Source organism: Scleropages formosus, chromosome 9 (genome assembly GCF_900964775.1).
Source record: "Scleropages formosus chromosome 9, fSclFor1.1, whole genome shotgun sequence".
Classification (NCBI taxonomy): domain Eukaryota; kingdom Metazoa; phylum Chordata; class Actinopteri; order Osteoglossiformes; family Osteoglossidae; genus Scleropages; species Scleropages formosus.
In genome coordinates, this window is record NC_041814.1 from 772,029 (window position 1) to 785,546 (window position 13,518).

The 13,518-nt window shown below is 46.0% G+C and overlaps 2 protein-coding genes across 3 annotated transcripts; one reads left to right on the plus strand and one right to left on the minus strand.

The window, feature by feature from the left end:
* Positions 1-1,198: 1,198 nt before the first annotated feature.
* On the minus strand, positions 1,199-10,503 carry sppl2 (signal peptide peptidase-like 2). Of its 2 annotated transcripts, none has more exons than XM_018728131.2 (15): positions 10,390-10,503; positions 9,294-9,410; positions 7,658-7,840; positions 7,157-7,246; positions 6,926-7,065; positions 6,384-6,526; positions 6,017-6,113; positions 5,801-5,917; positions 5,431-5,512; positions 5,078-5,152; positions 4,882-4,944; positions 4,577-4,676; positions 3,844-3,921; positions 3,434-3,594; positions 1,199-3,070 (listed from the first exon to the last, which is right to left on the minus strand). In XM_018728131.2, exons 1-15 carry the CDS (start codon positions 10,435-10,437, stop codon positions 2,885-2,887), a joined length of 1,680 nt encoding a protein of 559 aa, XP_018583647.1. In that variant the 5' UTR covers positions 10,438-10,503; the 3' UTR covers positions 1,199-2,884. The 2 variants fall into 2 exon arrangements, with proteins under 2 accessions (XP_018583647.1, XP_018583648.1); XM_018728132.2 differs by having other exon boundaries at positions 2,992-3,070; positions 3,367-3,594.
* Positions 10,504-10,842: 339 nt separating this feature from the next.
* Positions 10,843-12,527, plus strand: lsm7 (LSM7 homolog, U6 small nuclear RNA and mRNA degradation associated). Its single transcript, XM_018728138.2, has 4 exons — positions 10,843-10,926; positions 11,176-11,266; positions 11,496-11,567; positions 11,789-12,527. Exons 1-4 carry the CDS (start codon positions 10,921-10,923, stop codon positions 11,929-11,931), a joined length of 312 nt encoding a protein of 103 aa, XP_018583654.1. The 5' UTR covers positions 10,843-10,920; the 3' UTR covers positions 11,932-12,527.
* Positions 12,528-13,518: the final 991 nt, after the last annotated feature.

Sequence of the window (13,518 nt, forward strand, 5' to 3'; positions counted from 1 at the left end):
TATACAGGTTTGAGAAAACCCGACAGGGAACAGGTATGTGGTGTACTTGACCGCTTGGAGAAAAAGAGCACTTTGGCAAGCCGTCAGCACCTGGCCAGAAGCCCACAAAGTCCCTTCTCCACACGTATCTCTTTACATCTTTCAAGGATCCACATTCTCCCCCCAATGCAAATTCTCTCTGGCAACGAACCCGCTGCAGTTGCTCAGGTGCCTCCTCATCATAACGCCTTTCCGCCCGCAGAAGCTCGTCTTTTCAGGGTTTTTTTTTTTTTTTTTTTTTTTTAAAAGACCTGTTCAGTGACCTGAAATGGGATTGTGCCCACCACCAGCAAAAATCAGAAAAGCCGCAAAGCTGGTTTCCCGTCTCAGCAGACACCTTCGCTTTAAATCTGCAGAAACACAAAATTACATAAATTAATAATTTCTGCACTATTTGTAGCACAAGAATTACCTAGATGCAGCAGCAGAGCTTATACTGAAAAGCACTGGGGAGGGAATCAGTGGACCTGTATACGTTTAGATCTCAGAATTTAGAGATGTGCAAAGAATGATTTGACATTTTCTGTTAAGATGACTCAAGTTGCGAAGGCACTCCACTTGGAATCAGTTTTGACCAAGACATGTTAACAAGGCATTTTTCATAACGCTTCAAGTTGAGATCCCAAGCAGATGCGGTTAAAGCCACAAGCATCTCTTTGTGAGTGTGCTGGGAGGCATGAATTGCTAATCTTCTCTCACACACACACACACACACACACACACACACACACACACACACACACACACACACACACACACACACACACACACATCCCACTGCTGGAGCCACAGCCAAATAGAGCGTTCAGATCACAATCAGCAGGCCTCTCTTCCCGCGAAATAAGAGGGGACATTCAAGCCGCATGGTGGCTCCTCCAAACTGTGACATTCTACAGGTGACGGTGTCACACATCTGCTCCAGAAGCCACAGGACAACAACCAAACCTCACAGTCTTGAGCCCGGCAGGAGAGACAGAAGGCCTCGGAATAATTTGTCCCCCCGACACAAACGCACAAGCAAGCAGAACTCCTGGACAGCGACTTCAGGTTTGTTTTACCCTACCATTTATACTGTTGTCTGCTGACCCGTTTGTGAAAAGTGATACAGACCTACATATTGTTTTGAAATGCATCAAACAGAAAACAACATTTAAAAGTCTCCAGGCATGAAATGCAGGTTCTTTATTGTACTTAATGCTCAACTGAGGTATATAAAAGCACTTGGCCCACTCCCACCCACAGCTTATTTCAGTGACGTTACACCAGATTGCACTGGACACAGTGTAAACTGACCACGGGCACTCAAAACACATGATTTTCTGCAACACCCAAAGAGCAAATGGAAATTGTCTTAACCCCCCTTTAAAACTGAGTTCAAGCTTCAGGTTATAAAATACACAAACCCAGACAAAAAAGGACCAGTAATGGCTGCTGATCCCGTGTTGAACGGAAAGAACACAAGTGCAGAATACTGCCATCCAGCCCCCAAACAAGGAGTTACTAGCAGCCCTCAAGGCTGTAATACTACACGTGTAGTAACAAGTCAGACCTGCTCATAAAGTGAGATGAAATGCAAGAGAAGTACGTAAATGTCAAATGATATACTGTGACACCTCAAAAGTCAAAGCATAGAAAGATGCTTTCAGGGGAAGAAAAAAAAAAAAAAAAAAAAAGTCTACTTTTCCATATGTGTGTAGAGTCTAATTGGGAATAAGATTGTTAAATTAGCAGTAAATGTGTTTATATATACACACACAATGTACAATGTTCAAGCAGCATGTGGTTTAAATTGCAATGCAAGACAAGACTGGAACAATGCTCTAAATTAAAAAATAAACACAAAACAACCCAACTACTCTTCAGTTCCAGTAACACCAAATGACAATGTCAAGGCCAACAGGTATTGTTTACCTTCCAAGCCATTTAAACCCCCCCCCACCACACACCACAACCTGGAGCAAGTCACAACTACAGTACTTGGTTTCTGTTATGTGGTTATTTACACACATACATGTTTGTTTCAAATCAGGTTTATCACTATTGTCTAAACAGAAGTCCATACAAAAGAGACACCTGCTGGTACATTATAAAAAGGGAATTAAATACTAGAATACGCTGAAACACCAGTATAAAATATAAGTATAGTTGTTTTATATTACTGCATATCATAGAGTTCCCCATTATGAAATACTTAAAATATTAGCATGCATGTGTTACAGCAGAAGGAAGCAGAAAATAAACCATGGAGATGGGATATCGATTTCAGTGCAGTTAAATAAAACTGCATTCTTTCTATTGGAATTTTTTTTTTTTTTTTTTGCCATTTCTCCCACTTATACTGACTAGAGTGTGACATGAACATCAGCAGTTCATTATAAGGGACACGGAGGAGAAAAGAGCAAAAATACAGTATGACAGGAAGAAAATTTAATTATGGAACTGTATAGTACCATAATCACTTAGGCTCCTTCCAATGACATTCTGCACAGCTTTCCCTGCTATTGCTTGGCTGCGCGTACATGGGTAAAAACTGCCACAGAAGCAAGTAAAGGGAAACCACAGCTGTAAGCATGGCAGTGTGCTCGTTACGCACGGGAGAAAACCCCAGGTCACACGGTATCTCTGCAACAGGCCTCCTAGCATCCATAAATTATAGCTTTATACTTTGAGAGATGATCCAGAAATTAGCAGCCGAGTGCCCCCGTCGCTTCCTTAATGCCAAGTGTACAGTCCTCACGATTCGTAGTCTGCTAAAGGGGAGACGTCCTTCGGTATACAACTTTACTCTATAGAAAAGAAAAGAAAAAAAAAAAAAAAAGAAATTGGCATCCCATATCATTGTCTTTTATTCCGAGGGGCTCCCCGCATCTTTGGGGGGGGCTGCTTCTTGTAGCGGAGGTGGGTCTTCAGTCTGATTGGACACCGCTGCATGCTGCAGCTCAGGGTTGGACAGTGCCTCTTCCGAGGGCTGTTCGGGGGTCTGAGTGCAGTTGATGGGGGCCAGCGCTACAGGAGGCTGGGGTACATCTTTCTGTGGCGGTTATCAAAGACCGAAAGAAAAAGAAAGAAAGACATTGTGAATTATATATTCACAAAAAAAAAAAAAAAAAAAAAAAAAAAAAAAAAAAAGAGACATGGAAACTGTAGTAAACATTATGCACGCACCCAAAACAAGTCTATTAAGAAATGTGAAACAGGAGCTCAAAGAAATATGCCATTAGGCCACTCACTCACTCACTCACTTCACAAGTCAATACAGACATTAATGTTAGGAAGAAACAAACAAAGAAGTTCAATTTGATTTGGGCAAGTTTGGTGTTACTCAACTTTAAATTCAGTTACTCTTAATAACAACAGCAATTTCTGTAGGCACTCATATCAAACTGCTATTCACCACAAATCCACTTCCTGTCCAGAACATGTGCAACTCCCTGCGCCACAGTGCCACTGCCAGGCTGGTGAGGAGAGTGCAAGGCACCAGGTATAAGAGGGCAGGCTGGCCTGTCTGCATCATGGCCAGAGCCACGAATGTGATCAGCAGGCCGATCCCATACGCTGCAGGGAGACATCGGCACACATCGGGGTTCAGGCATCGAAGGTGCATTCACATATAAGGCAAGACTGGTATTACAGCCTATCTGGCAATTGCAAATCTGGATCTGGGCCTACACAAACAAGAGAGATTGTGACACAAAGCAAACCTTGCATTTAATTTATAACACACTTTAAATCTTAAGGAAAGCATCCCTGTAATTGTATTTACTGGATGACCTGAAAAGAGGAGGAAAGGGAAAGAGTACTCACCTATAGTGCAGGCCACAAAATAGACCTGTGATGAGTGCATGACAATGTCAAACCTGTGGCAGTAAGCCACAAGCAGGCCTTGCAGGAAAAGCAGAGCACAAGAGCAGTTACCATCTCATACCGCGAGCTTCGCAGACCAGAAGCTTACTTGATGCACAGATGTAATCTAATCTCTTCTCTCTCATCACTCATCTGTTTGCACTGATCCCTCCAAGCACATCACTTGCATTGTCGCTTTTAAGTACTCTGGCTATTTATCGTTACTGGCATTGTTTAGCACTATCTATTGTGTTGTCTATAGTCTATGGAGAAACACTCAAGCAAGAATTTTATAGTACTCTTTACACGGTACTTGTATTTACAATAAACCTTGAACTCATCTCATCCATGCTCCATACACATTTAGGCATAGCGGGCCTGACCGCGTTCGTTACCTGCAGTACCGTTACGCTCCTTACGTAGTATGTCAGACACTATAGGCACTAACATTTCAAATGGTCAAAACAGGAAAGCGCAGCAAAAAAAAGTGACGCAACACAGTGTCACTGACGGATCGCAAATTACCTGTTCCTTTTTCAAAAAGAGGTCAACTGAAGATTCCTTCAGTCACAGACAGTAAGACTAAAGTCACTGTTAAGTAATGTTACCGATTTTTTTTTTTTTTTTTTTTAAACTTTAAACGCATGAGGTAAACAAGAAGAGAAATCAAATTAGAGTGCACAATTAATTCTACCTGGAACTAAGATGTCCCCGAAGCCGAGCAGGGAGAAGGGTCGGTCACACAGCGCTAAGGGAGACGAGTTCAGTCTGGGGACTTTAAGCACCATTGGGAGCTGCGGAAGAACAATGCAATCCAGTGTAAACTGCCCTGGGGAACGTAAACAAGCTGCAGACAGCGAATATGAAGAACAAATGATTACATTCACCGCAAGAACCACTGTGGTAATAAGGTTTGGAGATAGAGAGAGATTCGTGTAGCAAACAACTTTGGCATTTGAAACCAACATTTAGTTAAAAACAAAACACTTAAGAACTTACTTTCTCGTGAGTAGAGGAATTTGAGGGACCGGCTGCCACCTCTACCATAATACTCTCTCCACTCTGAGGACAGCACAGAGACAAGAATCTTCAGTCTGCGCAAAGAAATCTCAGAAGTGATGAGACGTGAAGTCTATAGCAATATTTAAAAAAAAAAAAAAAAAAAAAAAAAAAAGTAAACTGAACGTGAACTTACCTTAGTGAAACGTGGAGTTATAAATACAAAGAAAACATCATAGACAAACAACACAACCAACAGGAGGGTACAAGCCTGTAGAGAGGGGAGAGAGAGGGAAAAAAAAAAAGTGTGAATTCGGTGGATGTTCACTGGACAAGTCTTCCAGCACTTAAACACAAAAGATGCTGGGAAGATGATACCCCATCTAATCTAGTGCGAGGGAAACAGTCCCCGCAGTCCGAATTGGGTTTTCTCTGTTTTTTTTCCCCCCATATCGGAAATGGCCCTGTACGACACACGGCTGGTTGCCACCGTTCACACATCTCTCGGGACAGCGATGCCACGAAGAGGAGAAGCGATGCAGCACCCACCTTAAAAGTGGGCAATCTGATTGTTTTGAGCATGTAGAGACAGAAAGCAATTCCCAGAGCATCCTGTAGCATCCAAGCCCACCTGTAAGCAGTCATGGGGATTCATTACACTCTGTTCATTTTGCTTGAAGAATAAAGTAAACATCCACACGCATTGAAGTTCAGTGACATAGGACAGCCTTATAATGATTTAAACACTTAAGACATTAAAACTAACTGTTCTCCCTTCTTACTATCGCAAGCATCAGTCACCTGTACGTAACAACAAAGTAAGACTTCAAGCCAGTTGTTCAGTGAAAGAAAATTTAACAAATGATGTGATAAATGCTGACTATGCAATTATTTTTTTCCCAGCTGGGAACAGACTCACTGGTCCTCGTTCCGGAAAACTCCCCAGACGACACTGACGCTCACGCAGAAAACGGACAGAAGCAGCATGCGCACCTGGGGTCGCTTGTGACAATAAGGCAGGCTGTTCTCCGGGATCCTGCGCAGGGGAAGCGGCCAAGACGGCCAGCGGCAACGCTGAAAGCTTCGAAGGAGGAACGGCAGCGAAGCGCGTCACTTTGTTCGCTTCTGCACTCACCTGCACTTTCCAAACGGAATCCGGCGCACCAAAGGGCACAGGCAGCTATAGAGGCCAATCGAAGCAGCCAGACAGAATATCCCGATGATCACATACACTGGGCAGAAAGAGAAAGAACGGACAGCGCGTCTCATCACCTTTCACACCACTTAAACTTGACAAGCAGCAAAACAGCAGCTCTACCTTTGAGATGCCCCAGATGCCAAAAACGTAAGATCTGCCCACGCTGCTAACGTGCACGAGCAAAGCGTGCAGAATGCTTCCGCGTGCCAAGGCAGCGTTCGTTACGGCACCGTTCCTTCGGCAAGTCGCTAAGCTTCGAGCCCGGTTCGACGGCAGCAGGCGCGTCTGTGAAAGTGGCCGTTACCCAGCTGATCGTAGAAGTAGTAGAGCAGCACCAGCATGGAGCAGCACATAACCACGAACACGCAGATCATTATCGGGGTCACGTCCACCGTCTCCTCCTCCTGCTTCTCGGCGCCGTCGTCCCTCTTGTGCTTCATGTAGCGCCTGCGAGTTCAAACGGCATGCCAAGTGCATCGTTTCCGTCAGCTCAAGCAGACAGACAGACACTGGTCAAGTTACTACTACTCTTCTCACAGGCTCAACCTAAGAGGATCTGAAGTGGCTTCTGGTTAAAAGTATAGCACCCTCACGACACACATCATCTGCTCCCAACACTGACAGACTTCTCAGACTCACCAGGTCTCTGCCATGCATACACACACTAACACACACCTCTGTGCAGCGACGCACTTTGAAATCCAGTAATCCAGTACTGGCACCAGTCTAACGATCCCGCGAGTAAGACAAAGTGCTGCCCGATATTAATAACCGCACATCAGTCCAAGTCAAAATAAACGAGCAACGCTCATCAGGCCCTTGTTTGTCGCCGCTTAAGAAACGTACTTATTGATGTCTCGACTGCCAGCCCAGTAGCTTCCAACAGCCACCGTCCCCACAGCCATGAGGAAGATGATCACCATGTTGTAATCCAGGACCGGCTCATTCGGCGCATACATGGCCACTTGACCTCCCTTCCCGAAAGTCTGCAGCGGAGGGCAGGGCAACAGCTGTCACACGAGCATGCGGGACGACGCACGCTGCAGGTCCTGCGGCGGGGCGAACAGTTACACCTACCTTGCTGATGTCCAGCATGTCAGAATAGCTAAGCAGGGCGACAGGGATGTCGATTTCTTCATACTGAGTCTTGTTCCCAGCTGGTGGAGTCTTCACCATGAGCAGCAGAGAAATTAGAATTATATCCATTGTCACGCTCCAAGTCACCACGGACAATTTGTCAGCTAAATACAGCTTAACGCGTTACTGCACGTTCCTCATCTGGAAATATTATAAGTACGATTTACTTAGACTTAGGTCCGCCTGTGCAGCAAGCACTCTCAAGTAAGTATGCAGGTATGAGACCAATGGAAATATGAAGTAAGTAGGATGCAAGTATGCAATCTTGTAGTCCCATTCTACGACACACAGGCACCCCATTATTAGCTTTACTTTTACTGATGTGCAACCGCACGACATCATAGAACCCAACGTGCAGCCTAGGCACACCGCTCCTCGCGCGTGTGCCGGCGTACAGGCCGGGAAAGGGCATCTTCTACAGTAGCGGAGTGCAGCCCTTACCAGCTTCTCCTTGCTGACGATGAGAAGGCCCTTTGCACCATTGATCTGTGCCAGCCTGACTTTCTCGTAGAAAGTGCAGTTGCCGCGTAGCACCATCGGCACGCGGTTGGTGAAGCCCCCCTCGGGCACCTCGGAGGACGAGCACAGCACGGAGCCCGTCAGGTCGTGAATCTGTAGGCGCGACTGAGATCACGGAAACGGAGGGGAATTAAAAAGAAAACAAAGGACTTTCAGATATCAACAGACGAGAAGAGAAAATAGAGGATAAAAACAGGCAACGCTAACAATACCGCAGATGCACAGCAACGACAGATACAGTTCAAAGTCTAAAGACACGAGTTTTGAGTCACTTGCACCTCAACCCCACCCAATTTACAAAAATCCAGAAGCAGGACGTAAACTTCTTTATAAAGCAGTGTGGTGAATAGTGTGTCAACACTGACATTCCGGCGATGGAGCACAGATGAAAAACTGGTTACTCCAAGTGGCAACGGGCTTTTGTACGCTTTGGCAGATGCCATATTCCCAGGCTGTTAGCTCTTAGCAAGTAGGGGAAACCACAACAGGGAATATTACACAGTGCTATACAATAACGCACGTGGATCACACACACAAGATGGAAATTTCTTAATTTCACAAGCAGCAGGAAGCTGCCACGCTAAGGGCTTCTGCTTTCGTAGAAGAGTGCGACGGGTTTAAAGCTCCTATGAGACAGAATCCTCCCTCAGAGGTATTTCGTGTCACAAAATTACCTGTATTACATCATTAACTATGTTACAGCCCTTTAGTTCAAAAGCTGTCGGTCAGCACGAAAAGAGAAATCCTCACCTTCTCCCCGCCGGAATCTCAACATACGGCCAAAGACATCAAGAGTAAATGGCGTCGGACGAAAGCCGTCACGTTACCCGCTTATTCAGCTCACGGATCTACGTTAAGAGATCGTCACCAACCCTCCGCGAAACTTTCCACATTTCGCCGTAAAATACCCTTTAATTCTCCGTCGCTCGCGGGACTCCAGGCGCAGCGGCGTCTCGGCCCGTCGCCTCGCAGCGGCCCTGACCGAGGTACGTACCCTAAACGGACACGGTAAGAACAGCCTGCAGCATAAATACAATTTGTAATTTTACAGATGCTTGTGCGACGTTGCGCGTGTGCGTATACATCGCACGCTGCCTCGGACAAAGGCGTCAGCGACGGTTCCTATACGAAATAACAGTCCCTCTATTTACAAATGCAAGGGGGGGGGGTGCGATGGTGCAGCGGGTTTGGCCTGCGCCTGCTCTCCGGTGGGTCTGGGGTTCGAGTCCCGCTCGGGGTGCTCCGCGGCGGACCGGCGTCCCCTCCCCCTCCGGCCCTACGCCCTGCATTGCCGGGTTAGGCTCCGGTCCACCGCGACCCCGCTCATGTATATTTACAAATGCCCGAAATGAGCAGCGCCAAGGAAATCCCGGGTAGCAGATGACGACCCGCTCCTTGGCTGTGCCGTTCCTGGCGATCACCTTCGATCGCAACCATACGATTAAAGCAGGAACCGGTTTCCCTTACGGCAGCGCGGCGGGTCGATCGACGCTCGGCCGCACGAACGGGAGAGCCGGGAGGGAAACGGGAGGAAGCGGCGGCGGCGCGAGGGGCTCACGGCTTTGTTGAGGTCCTGAGGTAGACGCGCCCACTGCGAGTTGAAGAAGATGCAGTAATCCTTGCCCTTGTTCTTGTCCTTGTCGCTGAAGTGGGCCATGCCGTGTTCGCCGAGCACCTGCGGGAGAGACGGGGCGTTCGGACACGCTCTCCGCAAGCACGAGAAGAGCTCGCGAAACACACGCCCTCCGGTATTTAAACAACAGAAACGGCACAAGAGAGAGAGAGCATCTCGCAAATGAATGTAAGCTGGATGGAAGTGTGTTCAACAGCTGTGGAGCAAAGGGAATATTCAGTATTGTCCAGATGAATAGGTGACACCATTTACTGTGTGTTTCTACAGTGAGCGAACTGTGTGACACAGACACACACACACACACACAGCTGTAGAATAACTCCTTGGCATTATGTAGCAGGAATTAAGTATTGGGGATTGTGGTGAGCGTTACTACCGGAAGTATTAATTTGCAGGTGCACATATTTTGCCCCGAAAATACTAACGGTTCACTTTTTTTTTTTTTGGGTCTCCATCATCAAGCGCCGCAGCAAAGACCGTCGGTGTGACAAGACCCCCGACAGCAACCCGGGCAGGAGAAGGACTCGCCTCTCGTCATCCTTCTTCTCCCCTCGGCCGTCTGACTGGAGGAAAACGCTCGACAGCCCCAGTTCTCCGGGGAAAATAAATTAAATACACAGCCGGCTTTTTGTGCTCGGTAACTGTAACTAAGCCATTCTGAACGCGTGGAAGACGAAGCGCGTTCTCGTTTTCTACTACAGCCCAGGACGGCAAACGCGAAGCGGCCCAACTTTACTCGCCGAATCGCAGGCAGCGAACATTATTATTATTATTATTATTATTATTATTATTATATTTGGAGGAATGGGGAAAAAAAGAAACAAAAAAAGCTGGAAGCCAGGAAGGGCAATGCGGCGCCGGACACTGACGTGCGGATTGGCTGCCGAGCCGAGAGGCCCTTCGCTGTGCGCTCGTGCGGACCATTTTGGCGCCCCCACCCGGCAGCGCGTTCCCTCGGCTCCAGAGGACATCTTTCGGACGGCAAAACACGCCCCGAACGGGAATATATACGCTGTCCTACCTGTCTCACCAACAACGTCCCGAAAAGCAGCACCACGGGGTCCCTCATGATGTCCGCCTCGCTTTATTGTTTGCCCCGCACCGCCACACTCAAGGCCCCCCAGCTGTTCGCCAGTCCCCGCCCACATTCTCTAGCGCCTTCCTCACTGGCTAATATCAGTCCGTCTGCAGAAGAAGCCCAATCTGTGTGGTTCGTAGGCATATCAATCAGGCTCCGTTTCCTCCCACGGGCCTGTAGGATGCTAGCTAGGGGAGCGGAATGAAAGAAAAACATTGATTGGTTCCCATACGTCAATCACAAAGCCACGCCCCTAAAACTGGCCATAAGTACATGTCAATGTTTCAAATATATTTTTTAAAGAAGGTTTGAAACATTGCACCGGAACTGTAATATAATCTTAAAGGTTTTTACCAACAATAAAAATAAAGTAAACAATATAAGGATTTTTTTTTTCCAGCGGACAGACAAAGAGGTCAAAGGTTGAAGGTGGAAGGGCGGAGCTTCAGAGGGTTTGATGCGGAGTTAAAAAAAATGGCGGTGAGTGCGGTTTCGCTCCGTGAATGTTAATTGAATTATATGAGGAATGCTTGTAGACGGTATAAAGCCATTGTGCTTTTTAAGCATATTTTTAAGTGGGGGAAGTGAAGAGAGCAAAAAAAAAAAGAAGCTTATGCGTAACGGTAACTTGTTGCTGCGCTATGCTCCGCTGAACTCTGAGGCAGAGTGAGCCGGACTGTCACTGAGTGTGTGACACGATTCATTCAACTTGATTCTCTGTAATTTCAGGACAAAGAGAAGAAGAAGAAAGAGAGCATTTTCGACCTGTCCAAGTACATTGACAAGACCATCCGAGTGAAATTTCAGGGCGGTCGGGAAGGTATGGAAATAATACGAAATAAAAGTGTAAAGTGGGCTCCGATGCGGGCAGCACCGCCGGCAGCCCAGGAGGACTCGAGGCTTCGACGTTCGTCGTGTTACATTTCTTTCCTACAACCTTCGTTTCTTTACACTTTCTCTGTATTTACAATACGTTCCTGCGAGGAGAGCGTTAAATTCAGTAAAAAAAAAAAAAAAAAAAGTTAAGCAGAGTTTGTTTGTCCCCACAGCCAGTGGAGTCCTCAAAGGGTTCGACCCTCTGCTCAACCTGGTGCTGGATGGTACTATAGAGTACCTGAGAGGTAAGTAACAGCACCTGTCCTGTGTGTGTGTGTGTGTGTGTGTGTGTGTGTGTGTGTGTGGTGAAGCACTTCTGCTGAGATACTGCTCTTGTGCCTGTGATCTGTTAGTCACTTTTCCAAAAATACCTTGATGCATGTGCTGTGCCACTACACTGACTGCGCTGTGAGTCTTTGCAGGTATATTTGGCTCACCTTTTCTATTCCTTCTCCGCTCTGTGCAGACCCTGATGATCAGTACAAGCTAACGGAGGACACCCGGCAGCTGGGTTTGGTGGTTTGCCGCGGGACGTCGGTGGTTCTCATTTGTCCGCAGGATGGCATGGAATCCATTCCGAACCCGTTCATCCAGCAGCAGGATGGCTAGCGGTCTTCTCCTGCCCTTCCTTCATCATGCCTCCCTCCCTCCTTCCGCTCTTCCACCTGTAGTGGCTCACATCTCATCGCACCTCTGTGTGACTGACGCATCTCATCGGTTCCTCGTAGAAGGCTTTGTTTCCTCTTAAGTTTCCAGTTGGTATTTTTCTGAGCTGAAGTCACCACTTGAAGTGCACAAAAGTGAAAATGTGTCGTGCTGCACTTAAGGAATGGAGAGGAACACTGTATGTACAAAGTGGCTTAAACTTTTTTTTTTAAACACTTTGCCACAGATTGTTTAGTTTGTGCTGTCATTTAAGTTGTGTCTTATATCAGGAGAGATTTGAGTTTTGTTACTTGTCTGAAGTCACCTGAAGAATGTGCCCTTTGTGTTATGAAACTTAATTTTATAAAAATCAAATTGAACTATTTCTGTCATTTCATTGTTTCAGTATATAAATCGCATAATGCAGCCGAGATTGTGAATGCAAGTTAAGGCAAATTAAATGCACTTCTCAGTTTTGTCTAGAAGGATGCCTCCAGAACGAATTGAAAACAGTTCATACATAGCAAAGATGTGGTGGTACCGGGCTCTTTTTAAATGTTTTCTTGGCTGCAGGGCCTTGTGTTGAAAGTCTAGTGTAGTAAATGCAAAGTGGACTAAAAACTGAGTGCAGTGAATAGAAAATGAGGGATTGTATGAGTATTAATTAACTTTTGTAAGGCTGAGGATCAAGAGTTCCAGCAGCATGTAGTGTAGCAGATAGTGGATAAACCCTTGTACAGGTTTGAATCTCACCTGTTGTAACTGTGAGCAAGATGTAGCAATTCAGGGAAAGTACTACAGTACATTTAAATAGGTATAGAAAGTGGCATTTGAAAGTTTGTGAACCTTTTAGAATTCTCTCTGCATAAATGTGATCAGATTGCCACACAAGTCCTAAAACTAAAGAGAACCCAATCAAATAAGACACATACTTCATTATTTGAGGAAAATGATCCAATGTTACTTGTGTGGCAAAAGTATGTGAACCTTTGCTTTCAATAACTATGACCCACTTGTGCAGCAATAATTACAACTAAACATTTCCAGTAATGTTTGCAGTTATGTTTGCCTTTCGCCGGACAATGCTGGCACAGCTGCTTAGAGGATGTTCAGCCCATTCCTCCTTACAGAACAACTTCAACTCAGGAATGTGGGTGGGCTTCCTCGCATGAACTGCCCCTTTCAGGTCTTTCCACCTTTCTATAGCATTAAGGTCAGGACTTTGACTCTGCCATTCCAAAAACATTAACTTTTGTCTGCTATAATCATTTGTTGGTAGAATGACTTTAGAGTTGTTATGCTGCATGATCTACTTTTTTAGTTTCAGTTCATGGACAGATACCCTGAAATTTTCCTGTAGAATTTCTGGTACAATTCAGAATTCATAGTCCTGTCAATGATGGCAAGCCATCCTGGTCCAGAGGAAGTAAAGTAGGCCAAAATCATGATGCTGCCATGTTATCTTTTACGGATGAGGCAAGAATCTTATGCAGGAATGCAGTGTTTGCTTTTTGCGAAACATAACGCTTGTCATTCAAGTCAAAAAGTTCT